This window comes from Gambusia affinis, linkage group LG22 (genome assembly GCF_019740435.1).
Source record: "Gambusia affinis linkage group LG22, SWU_Gaff_1.0, whole genome shotgun sequence".
Classification (NCBI taxonomy): Eukaryota; Metazoa; Chordata; class Actinopteri; order Cyprinodontiformes; family Poeciliidae; genus Gambusia; species Gambusia affinis.
In genome coordinates this window covers 4,343,194-4,356,093 of record NC_057889.1, presented here as the reverse complement: position 1 = coordinate 4,356,093, position 12,900 = coordinate 4,343,194, and the positions used below count along the sequence as shown (strand labels likewise).

At 44.0% G+C, this 12,900-nt stretch overlaps 3 protein-coding genes and 4 non-coding genes across 7 annotated transcripts; 5 read left to right on the top strand and 2 right to left on the bottom strand.

The window, feature by feature from the left end:
• Positions 1–49: 49 nt before the first annotated feature.
• trnay-gua lies at positions 50–137 on the top strand. The gene is given in 2 exon segments: positions 50–86; positions 102–137. It is a non-coding gene; the product is annotated as a tRNA-Tyr (tRNA).
• Positions 138–303: 166 nt separating this feature from the next.
• On the top strand, positions 304–376 carry trnaa-agc. Its single transcript has one exon. It is a non-coding gene; the product is annotated as a tRNA-Ala (tRNA).
• A 1,459-nt stretch (positions 377–1,835) lies between these two features.
• trnaa-agc lies at positions 1,836–1,908 on the bottom strand. Its single transcript has one exon. It is a non-coding gene; the product is annotated as a tRNA-Ala (tRNA).
• Positions 1,909–3,945: 2,037 nt separating this feature from the next.
• Positions 3,946–5,216, top strand: LOC122825113. The gene is made up of 3 exons (XM_044106217.1): positions 3,946–4,026; positions 4,316–5,080; positions 5,154–5,216. The coding sequence occupies exon 2, from the start codon at positions 4,328–4,330 to the stop codon at positions 5,003–5,005; it is 678 nt and encodes a 225-aa protein (XP_043962152.1). The 5' UTR covers positions 3,946–4,026; positions 4,316–4,327; the 3' UTR covers positions 5,006–5,080; positions 5,154–5,216.
• Positions 5,217–5,230: 14 nt separating this feature from the next.
• On the top strand, positions 5,231–8,071 carry LOC122825850. Its single transcript, XM_044107432.1, has 6 exons — positions 5,231–5,267; positions 5,478–5,570; positions 6,074–6,605; positions 6,752–7,085; positions 7,164–7,487; positions 8,054–8,071. The coding sequence occupies exons 1-6, from the start codon at positions 5,231–5,233 to the stop codon at positions 8,069–8,071; spliced, it is 1,338 nt and encodes a 445-aa protein (XP_043963367.1).
• A 285-nt stretch (positions 8,072–8,356) lies between these two features.
• On the bottom strand, positions 8,357–9,177 carry LOC122825112. The gene is made up of 2 exons (XM_044106216.1): positions 9,095–9,177; positions 8,357–9,014 (listed from the first exon to the last, which is right to left on the bottom strand). The coding sequence occupies exons 1-2, from the start codon at positions 9,148–9,150 to the stop codon at positions 8,357–8,359; spliced, it is 714 nt and encodes a 237-aa protein (XP_043962151.1). The 5' UTR covers positions 9,151–9,177.
• A 3,491-nt stretch (positions 9,178–12,668) lies between these two features.
• On the top strand, positions 12,669–12,741 carry trnaa-agc. Its single transcript has one exon. It is a non-coding gene; the product is annotated as a tRNA-Ala (tRNA).
• The last annotated feature ends 159 nt before the right edge of the window (positions 12,742–12,900 follow it).

Sequence of the window (12,900 nt, the reverse complement as noted above, 5' to 3'; positions counted from 1 at the left end):
TCATCGATATCAGTGCTGTGTTGCGAAAGTTGGTCACTTCATAATGACCCCTTCGATAGCTCAGTTGGTAGAGCGGAGGACTGTAGGAGGTATTTGTGGATATCCTTAGGTCGCTGGTTCGAATCCGGCTCGAAGGAGGTGCGTTTTATTTTGTGATGTTCAGCATAAAATCCAAGACATTTCTTTGCTCTTTGAAATGAACCATGTGAAATTCAAAATGTGTCACTATATCTGCGCAAATGTTAACATTTCAGACAGTCCACCTTTGATGTGGTCCCGTTACGATTTTCGCAAGTTTTCAACGGGGGATTAGCTCACATGGTAGAGCGCTCGCTTAGCATGCGAGAGGTAGCGGGATCGATGCCCGCATCCTCCAAGCTTTTTTTTTTTTATCTTGCGAAAGGTTTTTTTTGTTAGTCTATCTTTTTTTGTTAGCCTATCAATTCCGGTTCTCACGCCCCCTTGCCCTGCATGTTTTAGGTGTTTCCCTTCAGTTTTTTCATTTTAGTTTAATAAATTTGCTTCTTTATCGCCGAGTGAGAAATGTCCCCAGATTTAGTCTTAGAAATCTGGTCACCTTAGTGTAGAGTAGTGCCACTACTTTGACTAATTTTAATTTATGAAGAGTGAAAGAAATTAGTCACTGAGTATTTAGCACCGACATAGGTTGTATTCTGTATGTTGTTCTCATTACCAATGTGGGAATGTGATTCACGTTAGGTTCCGCAGCAAAGCTACACAACAAACTGTTAAGTATTTTTTTAACAGTCAGTTCCGGATACAAAATACAACAAATAGCAATCTAAATGCAATTAAACGGAAACGTAAAGACAAAAAAAGCCTCCGAAAAGCTGGAGGATGCGGGGATCGATCCCACTACCTCTCGAATTGAGAGTTTCCCAAAGAAAGAGCAAAGTAAGCCCAAAGTAAGCCCCAACCAGCCAATCGGTGCACTCTTCAGGTCGCGGACGGCCAATCACATCCCGAGTTTGTGGCTTACTTTGGCTTACTTTTGACCAATCTCCTTCCACCATCTTATTTTCTTTTTGCAAATAAGCCAATCTTATGCCTTTCACTCGTATTACTTTTAATATCTTGTTGTGCTTTGTTTAATTACAGGTAAAGAGCAAAATTTTAGTTAAACGCATTGCGGTTTTTTCCGTAGTACTCTTGTCACGTTTACTGCCACGGATTTCATGTTGATTTGAAGGAATTACTGACGAGTGTAGATTAGTGCCACTACTTTGACTAATTTTAATTTATGAAAAGTGCAAGAAACTAGTCACTGAGTACTTAGCACCGACAAATGTTCTCTATGTTGTTCCCCCTACCAATGTGGGAATGTGATTCACGTTAGGTTCCACAGCAAAACTACGCAACAAACTGTTAAGCATTTTTTAACAGTTCCGGATAAAAAAAATACAACGAATAGCAATCTAAATGCAATTAAACCGAAACTTAAGGACAAAAAAGCCCCCGAAAAACTGGAGGATGCTGGGATCGATCCCACTACCTCTCTAATTGCGCCTACAGTTTCCCAAAGAAAGAGCAAAGTAAGCCCAAAGTAAGCCCCAACCAGCCAATCGATGCGCTCTTGAGGTCGCGGACGGCCAATCACAACCCGAGTTGGTGGCTCACTTTGGCTTACTTTTGACCAATCACCTTCCACCATCTTATTTTCTTTTCGCAAATAAACTAATCTTATGCCTTTCACTCGTATAACTTTAAATATCTTGTGTTTTGTTTAATTACAGATAAAGAGCAAAATTTTAGTCGTACTCAAGGCGCGTTTACTGCCACGGACTTAAAGACAAAAAAAACAAAAAACGAAAAACTGGAGGATGCGGGCATCGATCCCGCTACCTCTCGCATGCTAAGCGAGCGCTCTACCATTTGAGCTAATCCCCCGTATACCGTATCAGAACTGCGAGATTGAATTTCAATACATATAGGATACTATTATAATTCAGGATCTTTTTTGTTGCTTTCCTTGGATTGGATATAGATGTTGCTCATCACATAAACTTTGACCCACATGGGATTTTATGACTAGTCTTTGCGAGATCAATCTCAAATACTAACACATAAACTGTGTTTGTACTTCTATGTACATGTATATTACCACTTTGATTTTATTTACATATACCTTCTACCCTACATTAAACTTGGTACATATTATAAACAATATGTTTCAGTGAAAACAATGAAGAGATTGTGCAGCTGATGCCGCAACATAAATTTAATTAAAGATTTGCAACACAAAATAGCTCAGTTTAGAGGTACAGTCGCTTCACAACGCTCTTATAAATGCGTCTTGGCAAAGTTCATCTCCGTCTAATCACTGATATTTCCCTGGGAATTCCGTTTCTCCCTCGATCTCTTTGTCATTGGTGGAGCAATACTGACCCCTACTGGCGAATTACGGACATAGTTGCCAAACAGTGACAGGAGATGAATAACATACTCTATACTCTTTTAACCAAAAATAAACTAATTTTGGGCTCTAACTCCAAAAACACAACTAGTAAATAACACAGATAACACAAAACAACATACATTTACATAGACTTTTTTAAAAATATGGCCTTATGTGCCACATATATAACAACAATCCAGTAAGATGTGTATCAGTACAGTACAATTTAAAATCCGCGACGTAAATCTGAGAAAGATAGCGGTATGGGTTTATATTTTATGAATCCTGCTCTCATGTAAACGTCTTCTTAAAATGGTGGCGAAACGACGCACAGATTCGTGGAATCGCGACCCATCTCGAACAGCTTCAAATGTTTTAAACCTATTAAGTATCATAAAGTGCTAAAATGCTATCTAAGAATCCTCCATTCACTACTCCATAAAAACTCGCCAAATTTTGAATCACTTTTATTTGTGCTGGAAGGCTCAAAGATTGGACCAGTGTAGCAAAGTCTAAAGCAGTGTTTCCCAATTCCAGTCCTCAGGCCCCCCTGCCTGCATGTTTTAGGGGTTTCCCTTCTGCCACACACCTGGATTGAATCTTTGGGTGATTAACAGGCTCCTGCAGTACTTGGTGGCTGCAGAAGATGTCATGCAATCATTTGAATCAGCTGTTCTGGTATAGAGGTACATCTAGAACATGCAGAGCAGGGGGGCCCGAGGACTGGAATTGGGAAACACTGCTTTAGACTTTGCTACACTGGTCCAATCTTTGAGCCTAAAGCATCCCAATGTTTGAGCAAAGTAAGCCAAAGTAAGCCCAAAGTAAACCCAAACCAGCCAATCGGTGCGCGCTTCATGTCCCGGTGGGCCAATCACAGCCCGAGCTGGTGGCTTACTTTGGCTTACTTTTGACCAATCACCTTCCACCTGGAAATTTAAACTCCGTCGACGACGAAGAGCTAGCTTAAATTACGTCGGTAACTCTTTGAATACTTTGGCGATCGGTAAGTTTAAATATATTTTTCTTTGCAACAGCAGCTAAGTGTGTATCAGATTCCAGGTTTATCCAGCCGAAGTTAGCGTAACATTTTTATTGCGGGGACGAGAACGACAGTAGTTCTGTGAATCGCCGCAAATGGGGGCTTCATATTTGATTTTGTCTACCCCGCCAAAAAAAAGAAGAAAACATACAAATTACACTTATTTTTGTAACACGATCACACCAATATGTGTTGTTTCTTGTCATCAATAAATGTTACATTTCTTAAGCTCGAAAATAATGTATTTTTGTCAGGGTCATCTCCTCATGGGGCCAACTGAGGAGGCAAAGCGGAGTGAAGGTGCTCTAACAGGGAGGTCCACTTTGCTACACTGGTCCAATCTTTGAGCCTAAAGCATCCCAATGTTTGAGCAAAGTAAGCCCAAAGTAAGCCCAAACCAGCCAATCGGTGCGCGCTTCATGTCCCGGTGGGCCAATCACAGCCCGAGCTGGTGGCTTACTTTGGCTTACTTTTGACCAATCACCTTCCACCTGGAAATTTAAACTCCGTCGACGACGAAGAGCTAGCTTAAATTACGTCGGTAACTCTTTGAATACTTTGGCGATCGGTAAGTTTAAATATATTTTCCTTTGCAACAGCAGCTAAGTGTGTATCAGATTCCAGGTTTATCCAGCCGAAGTTAGCGTAACATTTTTATTGCGGGGACGAGAACGACAGTAGTTCTGTGAATCGCCGCAAATGGGGGCTTCATATTTGATTTTGTCTACCCCGCCAAAAAAAGAAGAAAACATACAAATTACACTTATTTTTGTAACACGATCACACCAATATGTGTTGTTTCTTGTCATCAATAAATGTTACATTTCTTAAGCTCGAAAATAATGTATTTTTGTCAGGGTCATCTCCTCATGGGGCCAACTGAGGAGGCAAAGCGGAGTGAAGGTGCTGTAACAGGGAGGGCCGGGCGTAAGGAGGAGGTTCTGGCTGAGGCTGCTGCTTTTGTGAAGCAGAGTGGAGGGGATCCTGCTGACCAGTTCTTGGTCCTGGCCCACTGCAAGATCCAGTTTGGGAAGTACCAGGGCCAGAGGTTCCGGTGGCTTCTTGAGAACTCGCTGGGCTATGCCGTGTATCTGGTCAGCAGCATCATGAGAGAAGAGGAGAAGGACAACCCGCTGTCGGCCAGCAAACACCTGTTCCTCAAGTACACCTCCCAGATCAAGGAGGAGGGGGAAGCTGTGGAGGTGTTCCAGAGGAAGCAGGCCATGCTCCTGGAGGCCCAGAAGACCGGTGACTCCGTATGTCTGATGGTGGAGTTTGGAGACTTTAAAGGCAGATCCATGAAGGAGGTGTATGAGGACCCAAGCAGGGAGGCCCAGGCTCTCATCACCTACCTGAAGAAGGCCAACGCCCGGCCGAATACCAACATAACCCTTTTCAAAGCATACGTGCTGAAGAGGCAGGCTCCGTCTCCACCCCACCTGCACACCGTCACCGCATCTGCTGCCTCCTCTACAGCGACTTCTCCTCCTTCTCCTTCTCCTCCCCCTGCTGCCACTCAGAACCGGCCCGGATGGCTGCCACTGTGAAGGCCTTGTTGGCACATGGCAAACATTTGTCTCCTTCACAGCTGGCACAAAAAATAATATCTCCATCCAAACCCTGTAAGTACTAAATGATCTTCATATTTTTTAATGCAGTGTATGCAGTAGTGGAGTAAAAAATATCTTTTTACAGCTGCAGTCCCTCGTTGCCCACATCCATCTGAGTCCACTGCCCGGAGACAGCTGTTTACCCACGGTGAGTATCGGGTCATGCACACAGTGTCCTGGGTTGTTCTGGTGTTTGTTTGTAATTTTAGTTTGACTTATTCTTTGATTAGATCAGCCTTGTTCTTGTGTTTCTTTACTTCAATATGTGCTTCTGTCCAGTTATTGTTAGAGTAATATTCCTAGTTTGTTTGTGTTCTGTTGCTCGCCCCCTGTGCCATTTTCTCTGTCTCTCTTCTCAGCCTGCAACCTGCCGATGATGATGTGTGATTAATTGTGTTTTATCTTACAGATGCTGCTGCTGCTGCTGGGGATTTCTTTAAGGAGGAAGATGACCAGGAAATGGTCACTGTGACCTCACAAGTTGAGGAGCAACTTCCTCCAGGTATGTAAACAGCAAACAGGGTTTTACAAATATTCCTGTGATATAACCACTCAATGAGACAATCTTTTATTTTATTGTACAGATTGAGTATTATTCTTCAAAGCAAATTGGTAATTTTAAAGGTGTATGTGAACTTTGTTCATTTCATTTTTACCCTAATCACCAAAGTTCATTGTCACCTCACCACTCCCCCAACAGTCCCCCCTCCCTCTGCAGCATGTTGTAGTCAATTAGCTTGTAATGTGTTATGGTGCTGTGCTTTACACTTGGCTAATCCCATCTCACTTTTCTTCTTGTATTTGCTCTAATGGTGCTCAGGTGAAAGTAAGACTACTTTCACTGATTTCTTCCATAACATCACTGTCTCATCGTATCACCTTTCTACTAAACGTCATGCTTTGCACTAAATGTTGTAGCTTTAGCAGCTGGCAGTTCTGAGAAAGGCATGTGGTGACAATCCTTATTTAACAACAAACTAATTGTGTCACATTTTGCTCCAAAAGCTGCTGCTCCTGTTACTGCTGCTGCTGCTGCTGCTCCTGTTGCTGCTGCCCCGTGCCTTCCCGTCCCCGTGTTGCAGCCCCCTGCAGAGCTTCCTGGTCACTGGAAGGAGCACCTCCCATCCTTCCAGCAGGACTGGATCAGGAAAGCTATTTTCTGCAGAAATGCGAAAACTGGGAGGTCGGAGCTGAGGCCCCATCCTCAGTTCTGGTGGTATCCTCCTCAGCCCCCGACTGTGTTCACCCAGCCTCCAGCCTCTCCAGATGTCTTCTTCAGCTGCCATTTGTTTCTCTGGATGCCCCTAAAGATGTGGTCCATTCCACTTGTCTGCGTCCAGCCGGCCTGCGGCAGCCACAGGCTAACGGCTGCCGGCCTGTACCAGACCGTCCGCAGGGTCTTGGACATAGACGGGTGGTATGACCTGGCCACAGAGTATCTAGAGTGCAAGAAGAAGTACCCGGCCTGGTCGGAGGACATCCTGAAACAGCTGGACCTGGGGCACCGCAGCAAATTTCCAGCCATCCTCACATACAGGTAGAGCACACTAATGATAACAGCAATGCGTTTTAATGTGCTTGTGCTGTGAAACATGTACAGGGTTACTTTAATGCTTCACTGGCATTTTTACTGCAATACGTATGCATACATGACACTGAGCAGACGTATGTGGTCTTCTGCAGATACTCCTGTGACTTCCGTGTTGTGGTGCTGATGCGAAACCAGGAGAGAAGCCAGGGGAACAGTGTCACACAGCTGTACAACAAGCTGACGGAGGAGCACAGCGCAGCGTGGATGCACCGTGCTTTAGAGTACCTCACAGCCTGTGAGCCCTTTGCAGACTCCTCCGTCGTCCAGCCGCCGACGTTCTCCAGCCCCCCGCCTCTCCTGCCTCTCCCCAAACCCAAGTGGCTGCTGTCTGTGTACGCCCGGGACGTGCTGTCGCGGCTGCCTGAGGTCAGGGCCAAAATCACGTCGGTCTTTGGCTCTGTCCTCAAAATGGACTCCACCAAAAAGGTACAAAAAGTTTAAATGTAATTTTAATTTACAGTTTTGGTTATTTGGTTTAATTTGCTTTGTGTTTTCTTTATTTAGGTCACCAAGAAGCTGGCCGGTGCCGCTGCCAACACCGCTGGCTGGTGCACCAATGTTGGCAATGAGCACGTTGCGGAGGGCCACGGCCTGTGGCCTACGGCAGCAGGCTTGGTGAGGCGCTACCGGGAAGCGGGACTGGCGCCACCTTCTGTGATGTATGTGGACTGGGACTGCTGCAGCCTGCGTGCTCAGGGCAGCCATGTTCAGCGAGTGGACAGAGCTGCAAGTGCGCCTGGACGTCTGGCACTTCATGCGTCGGTTTGCAGCAGGAGTCATCACAGAGGCTCACCCGCTCTTCGGCACCTTCATGGCGCGGCTGTCCAGGTAAAGGTGGAACGGTGGCATATTTTGTCATTTTTAGCATTATAGTTAAAATCGCTGCCAACGGAGCAGGTCCGGGCTTCATGTGTGCAGTTTGAGCCCGCCCCCCCCCCCCGCTCAAGCAAAAGCGACGCAAAAGGGGCCGAGTTTTCACAGAGGATGCTTAGATCGCACTTTAGCATATTATTGTAGTTTATAGATTTGAAGTTGTTTATCTCAAGGTGTCGAAGGCGGGTCTCGAACACGCGACCTTGTGGGTCGCGACGTTCCTCTGCCACTTTGTGAAGCCGCTCACAGAATCTACGTCAGAATTTTGCGTCGTGGATTTTTTTTTTTTATTGTTCCACCTTTACAAACATTTTAGTGATTATCAGTTATGTATAGTTTATAATATGTATCAGATTAAATTAAGTTCAGAGTGCAAAAGGCAAATTTAAATAAAATAAAATCACAATATGTACCTACATAGTAATACGTAACTATGAGAACTTAAACCTCCTGACACCTCGGTGTAACTGAGGTGTCAGGCTGCCCTTTGATCTCACAAAGACTTGCCTGAAATCCCACAGGGGTCAAAGTTCAGGTGATGAGTCACCTCCCCTGACCTCCTGCTGTTCAGTAAACGTTGCATAATCCAGATCAAAGCAACTCAAAGCAGCACATCAAACTGATGCTGTGAACAGCATTTATTCACAGAAGAGCACACTACCAGTTATAAACAATGGTAAAATATATAAGTGTATTTAGTAATATAAATTGGAAATTAAAAAATAAAAAAAACACACAAGCTTTCTAAATAGGTGAGATTATTGACATGGGTTTTATTTTATACATTTGGGTAAATATAATGATCTATTTACATTTTTACAAATTTATATACAATATTTACAATATTTATGGGGCTGGGGGTGGAGGTTGAGGTTATGGTGGCCTCTGCTGGCGCTGCTCTGCCAGCCAGGCCTCCAAAGACTGCCCACCAGCGTTGCCTGGGCAGAATGTGGCCCTGCAGAAGCGGCTGTGGCCAAAGTCTTTTGTCTTTGGCTGGCCACAAGTCCTGCAGGTGTTGAAGGACACCTCCCTAGTGTACCTTCTCTTCTGCACACCAGCGGCCTCTTCCTCTGCCCTGCGTCGCCGATTCCTCTTTGTGGAGCGGGATACAGGGGCAGCAGGCAGAGGAGCCACTGGGGCGGAAGGAGAGGTGGAGCGAGGACAGGAGCTGCTGACGGATGACCTGCACCCGTCAGCGCTGAACCCGGCTGGAGCAGGAACTGGAGTCTTGACCCAGGATCTGGCAGTGGAGCTGCCGGGACGAACCGCCGTGGCACTGGCTGGCCGTCTGCCTGGCCGCAGCTTGGGAGCTTGTCCTGCTCTGTTTGGGGGTAGGACTGTTTGGCCCCTGATGTTGATGGTGTCTGGCCCAGAGGTTCCCGCAGAGCAGGAAGCTCCGAGCTGGTCACGGCGATGCGGTCGTCAGTGGTCAGGCCCTGGGTCAGGCCGCTCAGCTCCTGGTTGTTGTCCGTCCGATTAAACCTGCAGTCACAAAAACATCATAACTTAAAATGTCTGTTTAGGAAAAAAAACAAAAACAACAAAACAAAAAACTTTCTTACCACTGTGTCAGGGTCCTCTGATTTAACACGAAGAGCTGGATAGACGTGGCCTCCATGATGGGCTGGCTGTAGAGGACCAGGTCCCGGACGTGGTGATAGTCTGTCAGGAGGAAGCCTCACACCAGCCTTCCTGGTTGGGGACTTGCACATGGCCTCAACCAATCGACTGGTGCTGGGCCACTGGGCCGGCCCCCCCGGATGGTCGATCAGGCACCTCTTCACACTGTCCACTCCGGGTGTGACACCGGTATTTCTGGGAGCCTTGAAGCGTCCGTGGGCCAGTTTGGGCTGGTGTCTTGGCTGGTAATGGAGCCTCCTCTTGTCTCCATCTGGAAGAGCAGCCCACAGGCGGATGCTCTGTTGGCAGTGATTTTAAATTTGAGGCTAAAAATAACGAAATATGCCACCGTTCCACCTTCACCTGGACAGCCGTGCCATGAAGGTGCCGTAGAGCGGGTGAGCGTCCGTGATGACTCCTGCTGCAAACCGACGCATAAAGTGTCAGATGTCCACTTTGAACTCTGTCCACTCACTGAACATGGTTGCAACCTGCGCCTGGCCCTGAGCACGCGGGCTGCAGCAGTCCTGGTCCACATATATCACGGAGGGCGGCGCCACTCCTGCCTCCTGGTACCGCCTCACCAAGCCTGCTGTCAAAAACAGCAGTGAACTTGGCACATGATGATTCACGGGTGAAAAGCTGTTTTCATGTGTGAACTGTGGAAGAAGTTTTAGTAAAAAAAACAGCACTTAACTTGGCACATGATGATTCACAGGTGAAAAGCCGTTTTCATTTGTGACTTGTGGAGTAAGTTTTTGTCAGGCCCATGGCTACAGTGCTCCTCTGCGACTGTAAAGACGGACACCAAGACCTGACCTGGCCTGGCTCATTGCTGACCTGACATTGGTGCACCAGCCAGCTTCTTGGTGACCTAAATAAAGAAAACACAAAACTATTTAAACCAGATAACCAAAAGTGTAAATTTAAACTTTTTTTTTTTTTTTTTACTTTTTGCAAAAAAAGCTTGTATTTCAAAAATTGTATAAGAAATGGTTAAATGGAAATTACCTAAATTGGGCCAATTTTTGTGTTGTTATACCTGTATGTCACAATGAGAAATTACATTAAGCATTAATATGTTACTTGTATAACTATTGCTGAAATGAATAAAATGATTACACTGGATTATTTTTTTCACTCAGCATCTCCATTCTATTATATTCATCTTAGATATTAAAAAAGGTGACATATTAACCACAAAAAATAGCACTTGTTAAATTTCAGTAGCTACAATACCAGCGAGGTGTAGACAAAATACAGTATAATCCTCACATTGGAGAGGATTCATAAAGCTGTGGTCATTATGCTAACAAGATGAACCTGGAATCTGTGTAAACTCACCGATATAGTCCAGAGAGCTGTCGAAGTTATGCTAGCTCCTCGTGAAGATTCGAGCGTTTATACAGGATTCAGGAAGTGGAACGCGATTGGTCAAAAGTGAGCCCACCAGTTCGCGACGTGATTGGTTAGTTGGGCTTACTTTTGACCAAATTTTTCGAGCCTTCTTGGATAGAATTTTAGCATATTTCTGTAGTTACGTTTAAAACAATTTTTGTCAAAACATCCCATATGGGTCGCGATTCCACGAACTTGTGCGTCGTTTCTCCGCCACTTTATGAAGCCGCTCTCAGGAGCGCAGGATTAAGAAAATATTCATCCATACCATTAATTATTCAGATTTACGTCGTGGATTTTTAATTGTACTGTCCTGACAAACTTTTTACTGATTATTGTTATGTATATGTGGCACATAGGCCATGTTTTTTTTTTTTTTTTTTAAGTCTATGTAAATGTATGTTGTTTTGTGTTCTCTGTGTTATTTACTAGTTGTGTTTTTGGAGTTAGAGCCCAAAATTAGTTTATTTTGGTTAAAAGAAAATAGAGTATGTTATTCATCTCCTGTCACTGTTTGGCAACTATGTCCGTAATTCGCCAGTAGGGGTCAGTATTGCTCCACCAATGACAAAGAGATCGAGGGAGAAACGGAATTCCCAGGGAAATATCAGTGATTAGACAGAGATGAACTTTGCCAAAATGCATGTATAAGAGCGGTGTGTAGCAACTGTACCTCTAAACTGAGCTATTTTGTGTTGCAAATCTTTAATTAAACTTATGTTGCGCCATCAACTGTCCAATCTCCTCATTGTTTTCACTGAAACATATTGTTTATAATATGTACCAGGTTTAATGAAGTTCATAGTGTAGAGTAGAAAGTATATGTAAATAAAATCAAAGTGGTAATATACATGTACATAGAAGTACAAACTTATGACAGTTTTAGCCTACTAATCATGTCACTGCACTTATGTTACCATTTGAGATTAATCTTGCAAAGACTAGTCATAGAGTTCCATGTGGGTCAAAGTTCAGTTGATGAGCAACACTTCACTCAAGTACAAGGCAATTAAAAGCAACACAACGAAATAGACACACTTCGTGAATGATTTAGAAATATAGTTTACTCTGATGGTATTTGGCCGTGCAAACGCTGTATAGGCAGGGTTAGCTCAAATGGTACAGAGCTCGCTTGCGAGAAGTAACTGGAACGTTTTTGTTTTTTTTTTTGCCTTTACGTTTCCGTTTAACTGTATTTAGATTGCTGTTCGTTGTTTTTTTTTTTTTTAAATCCGGAACTGTTAAAAATACTTTACAGTTGTGTAGTTTTGCTGTGGAACCTACCGTCAACCACATTCCCACATTGGTAGGGGGAACAACATAGAGAACATTTGTCGGTGCTAAATACTCAGTGACTAATTTCTTGCACTATTCATGAATAAAAATTTATCTAAGTAGTAGCACTACTCTACACTCGTCAGTAATTCCTTCAAATCAACATGAAATCCGTGGCAGTAAACGCGACAAGAGTATCACGGAAAAAACCGCAGTGCGTTTAACTAAAATTTTGCTCTTTACCTGTAATTAAACAAAGCACAACAAGATATTAAAAGTAATACGAGTGAAAGGCATAAAATTGGCTTATTTGGGAAAAAAAATAAGATGGTGGAAGGAGATTGGTCAAAAGTAAGCCAAAGTAAGCCACCAACTCGGAATGTGATTGGCTCAGGCGGACATGAAGCGCGCACCGATTGGCTGGTTAGGGCTTACTTTGGGCTTACTTTGCTCTTTCCTTGGGAAACTGTAGGCGCAATTCGAGAGGTAGTGGGATCGATCCCAGCATACTCCAGATTTTCGGGGGCTTTTTATGTCTTTACGTTTCCGTTTAACTGCATTTAGATTGCTATTCGTTGTATTTTCTTATCCGGAACTGTTAAAAAATACTTAACAGTTTGTTGTGTAGTGTTGCTGCGGAACCTAACGTCAATCACATTCCCACATTGGTAGGGAGAACAACATATGGAGTACAACATTGGTCGGTGCTAAATACTCAGTGACAAATTTCTTGCACTATTCATGAATAAAAATTAATCAAAGTAATAGCACTACTCTACACCCCACGTTCATATCACCACAAAGGCTGTAATGATAATTGTCAGTGCCAGTGCAATGCATCATGGGGGATTAGCTCAAATGGTAGAGCGCTCGCTTAGCATGCGAGAGGTAGCGGGATCGATGCCCGCATCCTCCAAGCTTTTTAACTTTTGATAGGTTTTTTGCTTCCCTAGGCTCAACTGAACTTATGGGCTTTTTTGTTTTTAATTTTCCATTCAACTACATTTAGATTATTCGTTGTTTTGTTAAATTCGAACTCGTTAAAAATACAAATGCTCAGTGACAATTTTTGTGA

Bases quoted from the DNA above. Each gene is read 5' to 3' on its own strand.
- LOC122825850 (XM_044107432.1), top strand. From the start codon at position 5,231: ATGCACACAGTGTCCTGGGTTGTTCTGGTGTTTGTTT. The intron at 5,571-6,073 runs GTATGTAAACAG...TTGCTCCAAAAG, and splicing joins TGAGGAGCAACTTCCTCCAG to CTGCTGCTCCTGTTACTGCT. The intron at 6,606-6,751 runs GTAGAGCACACT...GGTCTTCTGCAG, and splicing joins CCAGCCATCCTCACATACAG to ATACTCCTGTGACTTCCGTG.
- LOC122825112 (XM_044106216.1), bottom strand. From the start codon at position 9,150: ATGGAGGCCACGTCTATCCAGCTCTTCGTGTTAAATCAGAGGACCCTG. The intron at 9,015-9,094 runs GTAAGAAAGTTT...TTGTGACTGCAG, and splicing joins CAGAGGACCCTGACACAGTG to GTTTAATCGGACGGACAACA.
- LOC122825113 (XM_044106217.1), top strand. From the start codon at position 4,328: ATGGGGCCAACTGAGGAGGCAAAGCGGAGTGAAGGTGCTGTAACAGGG.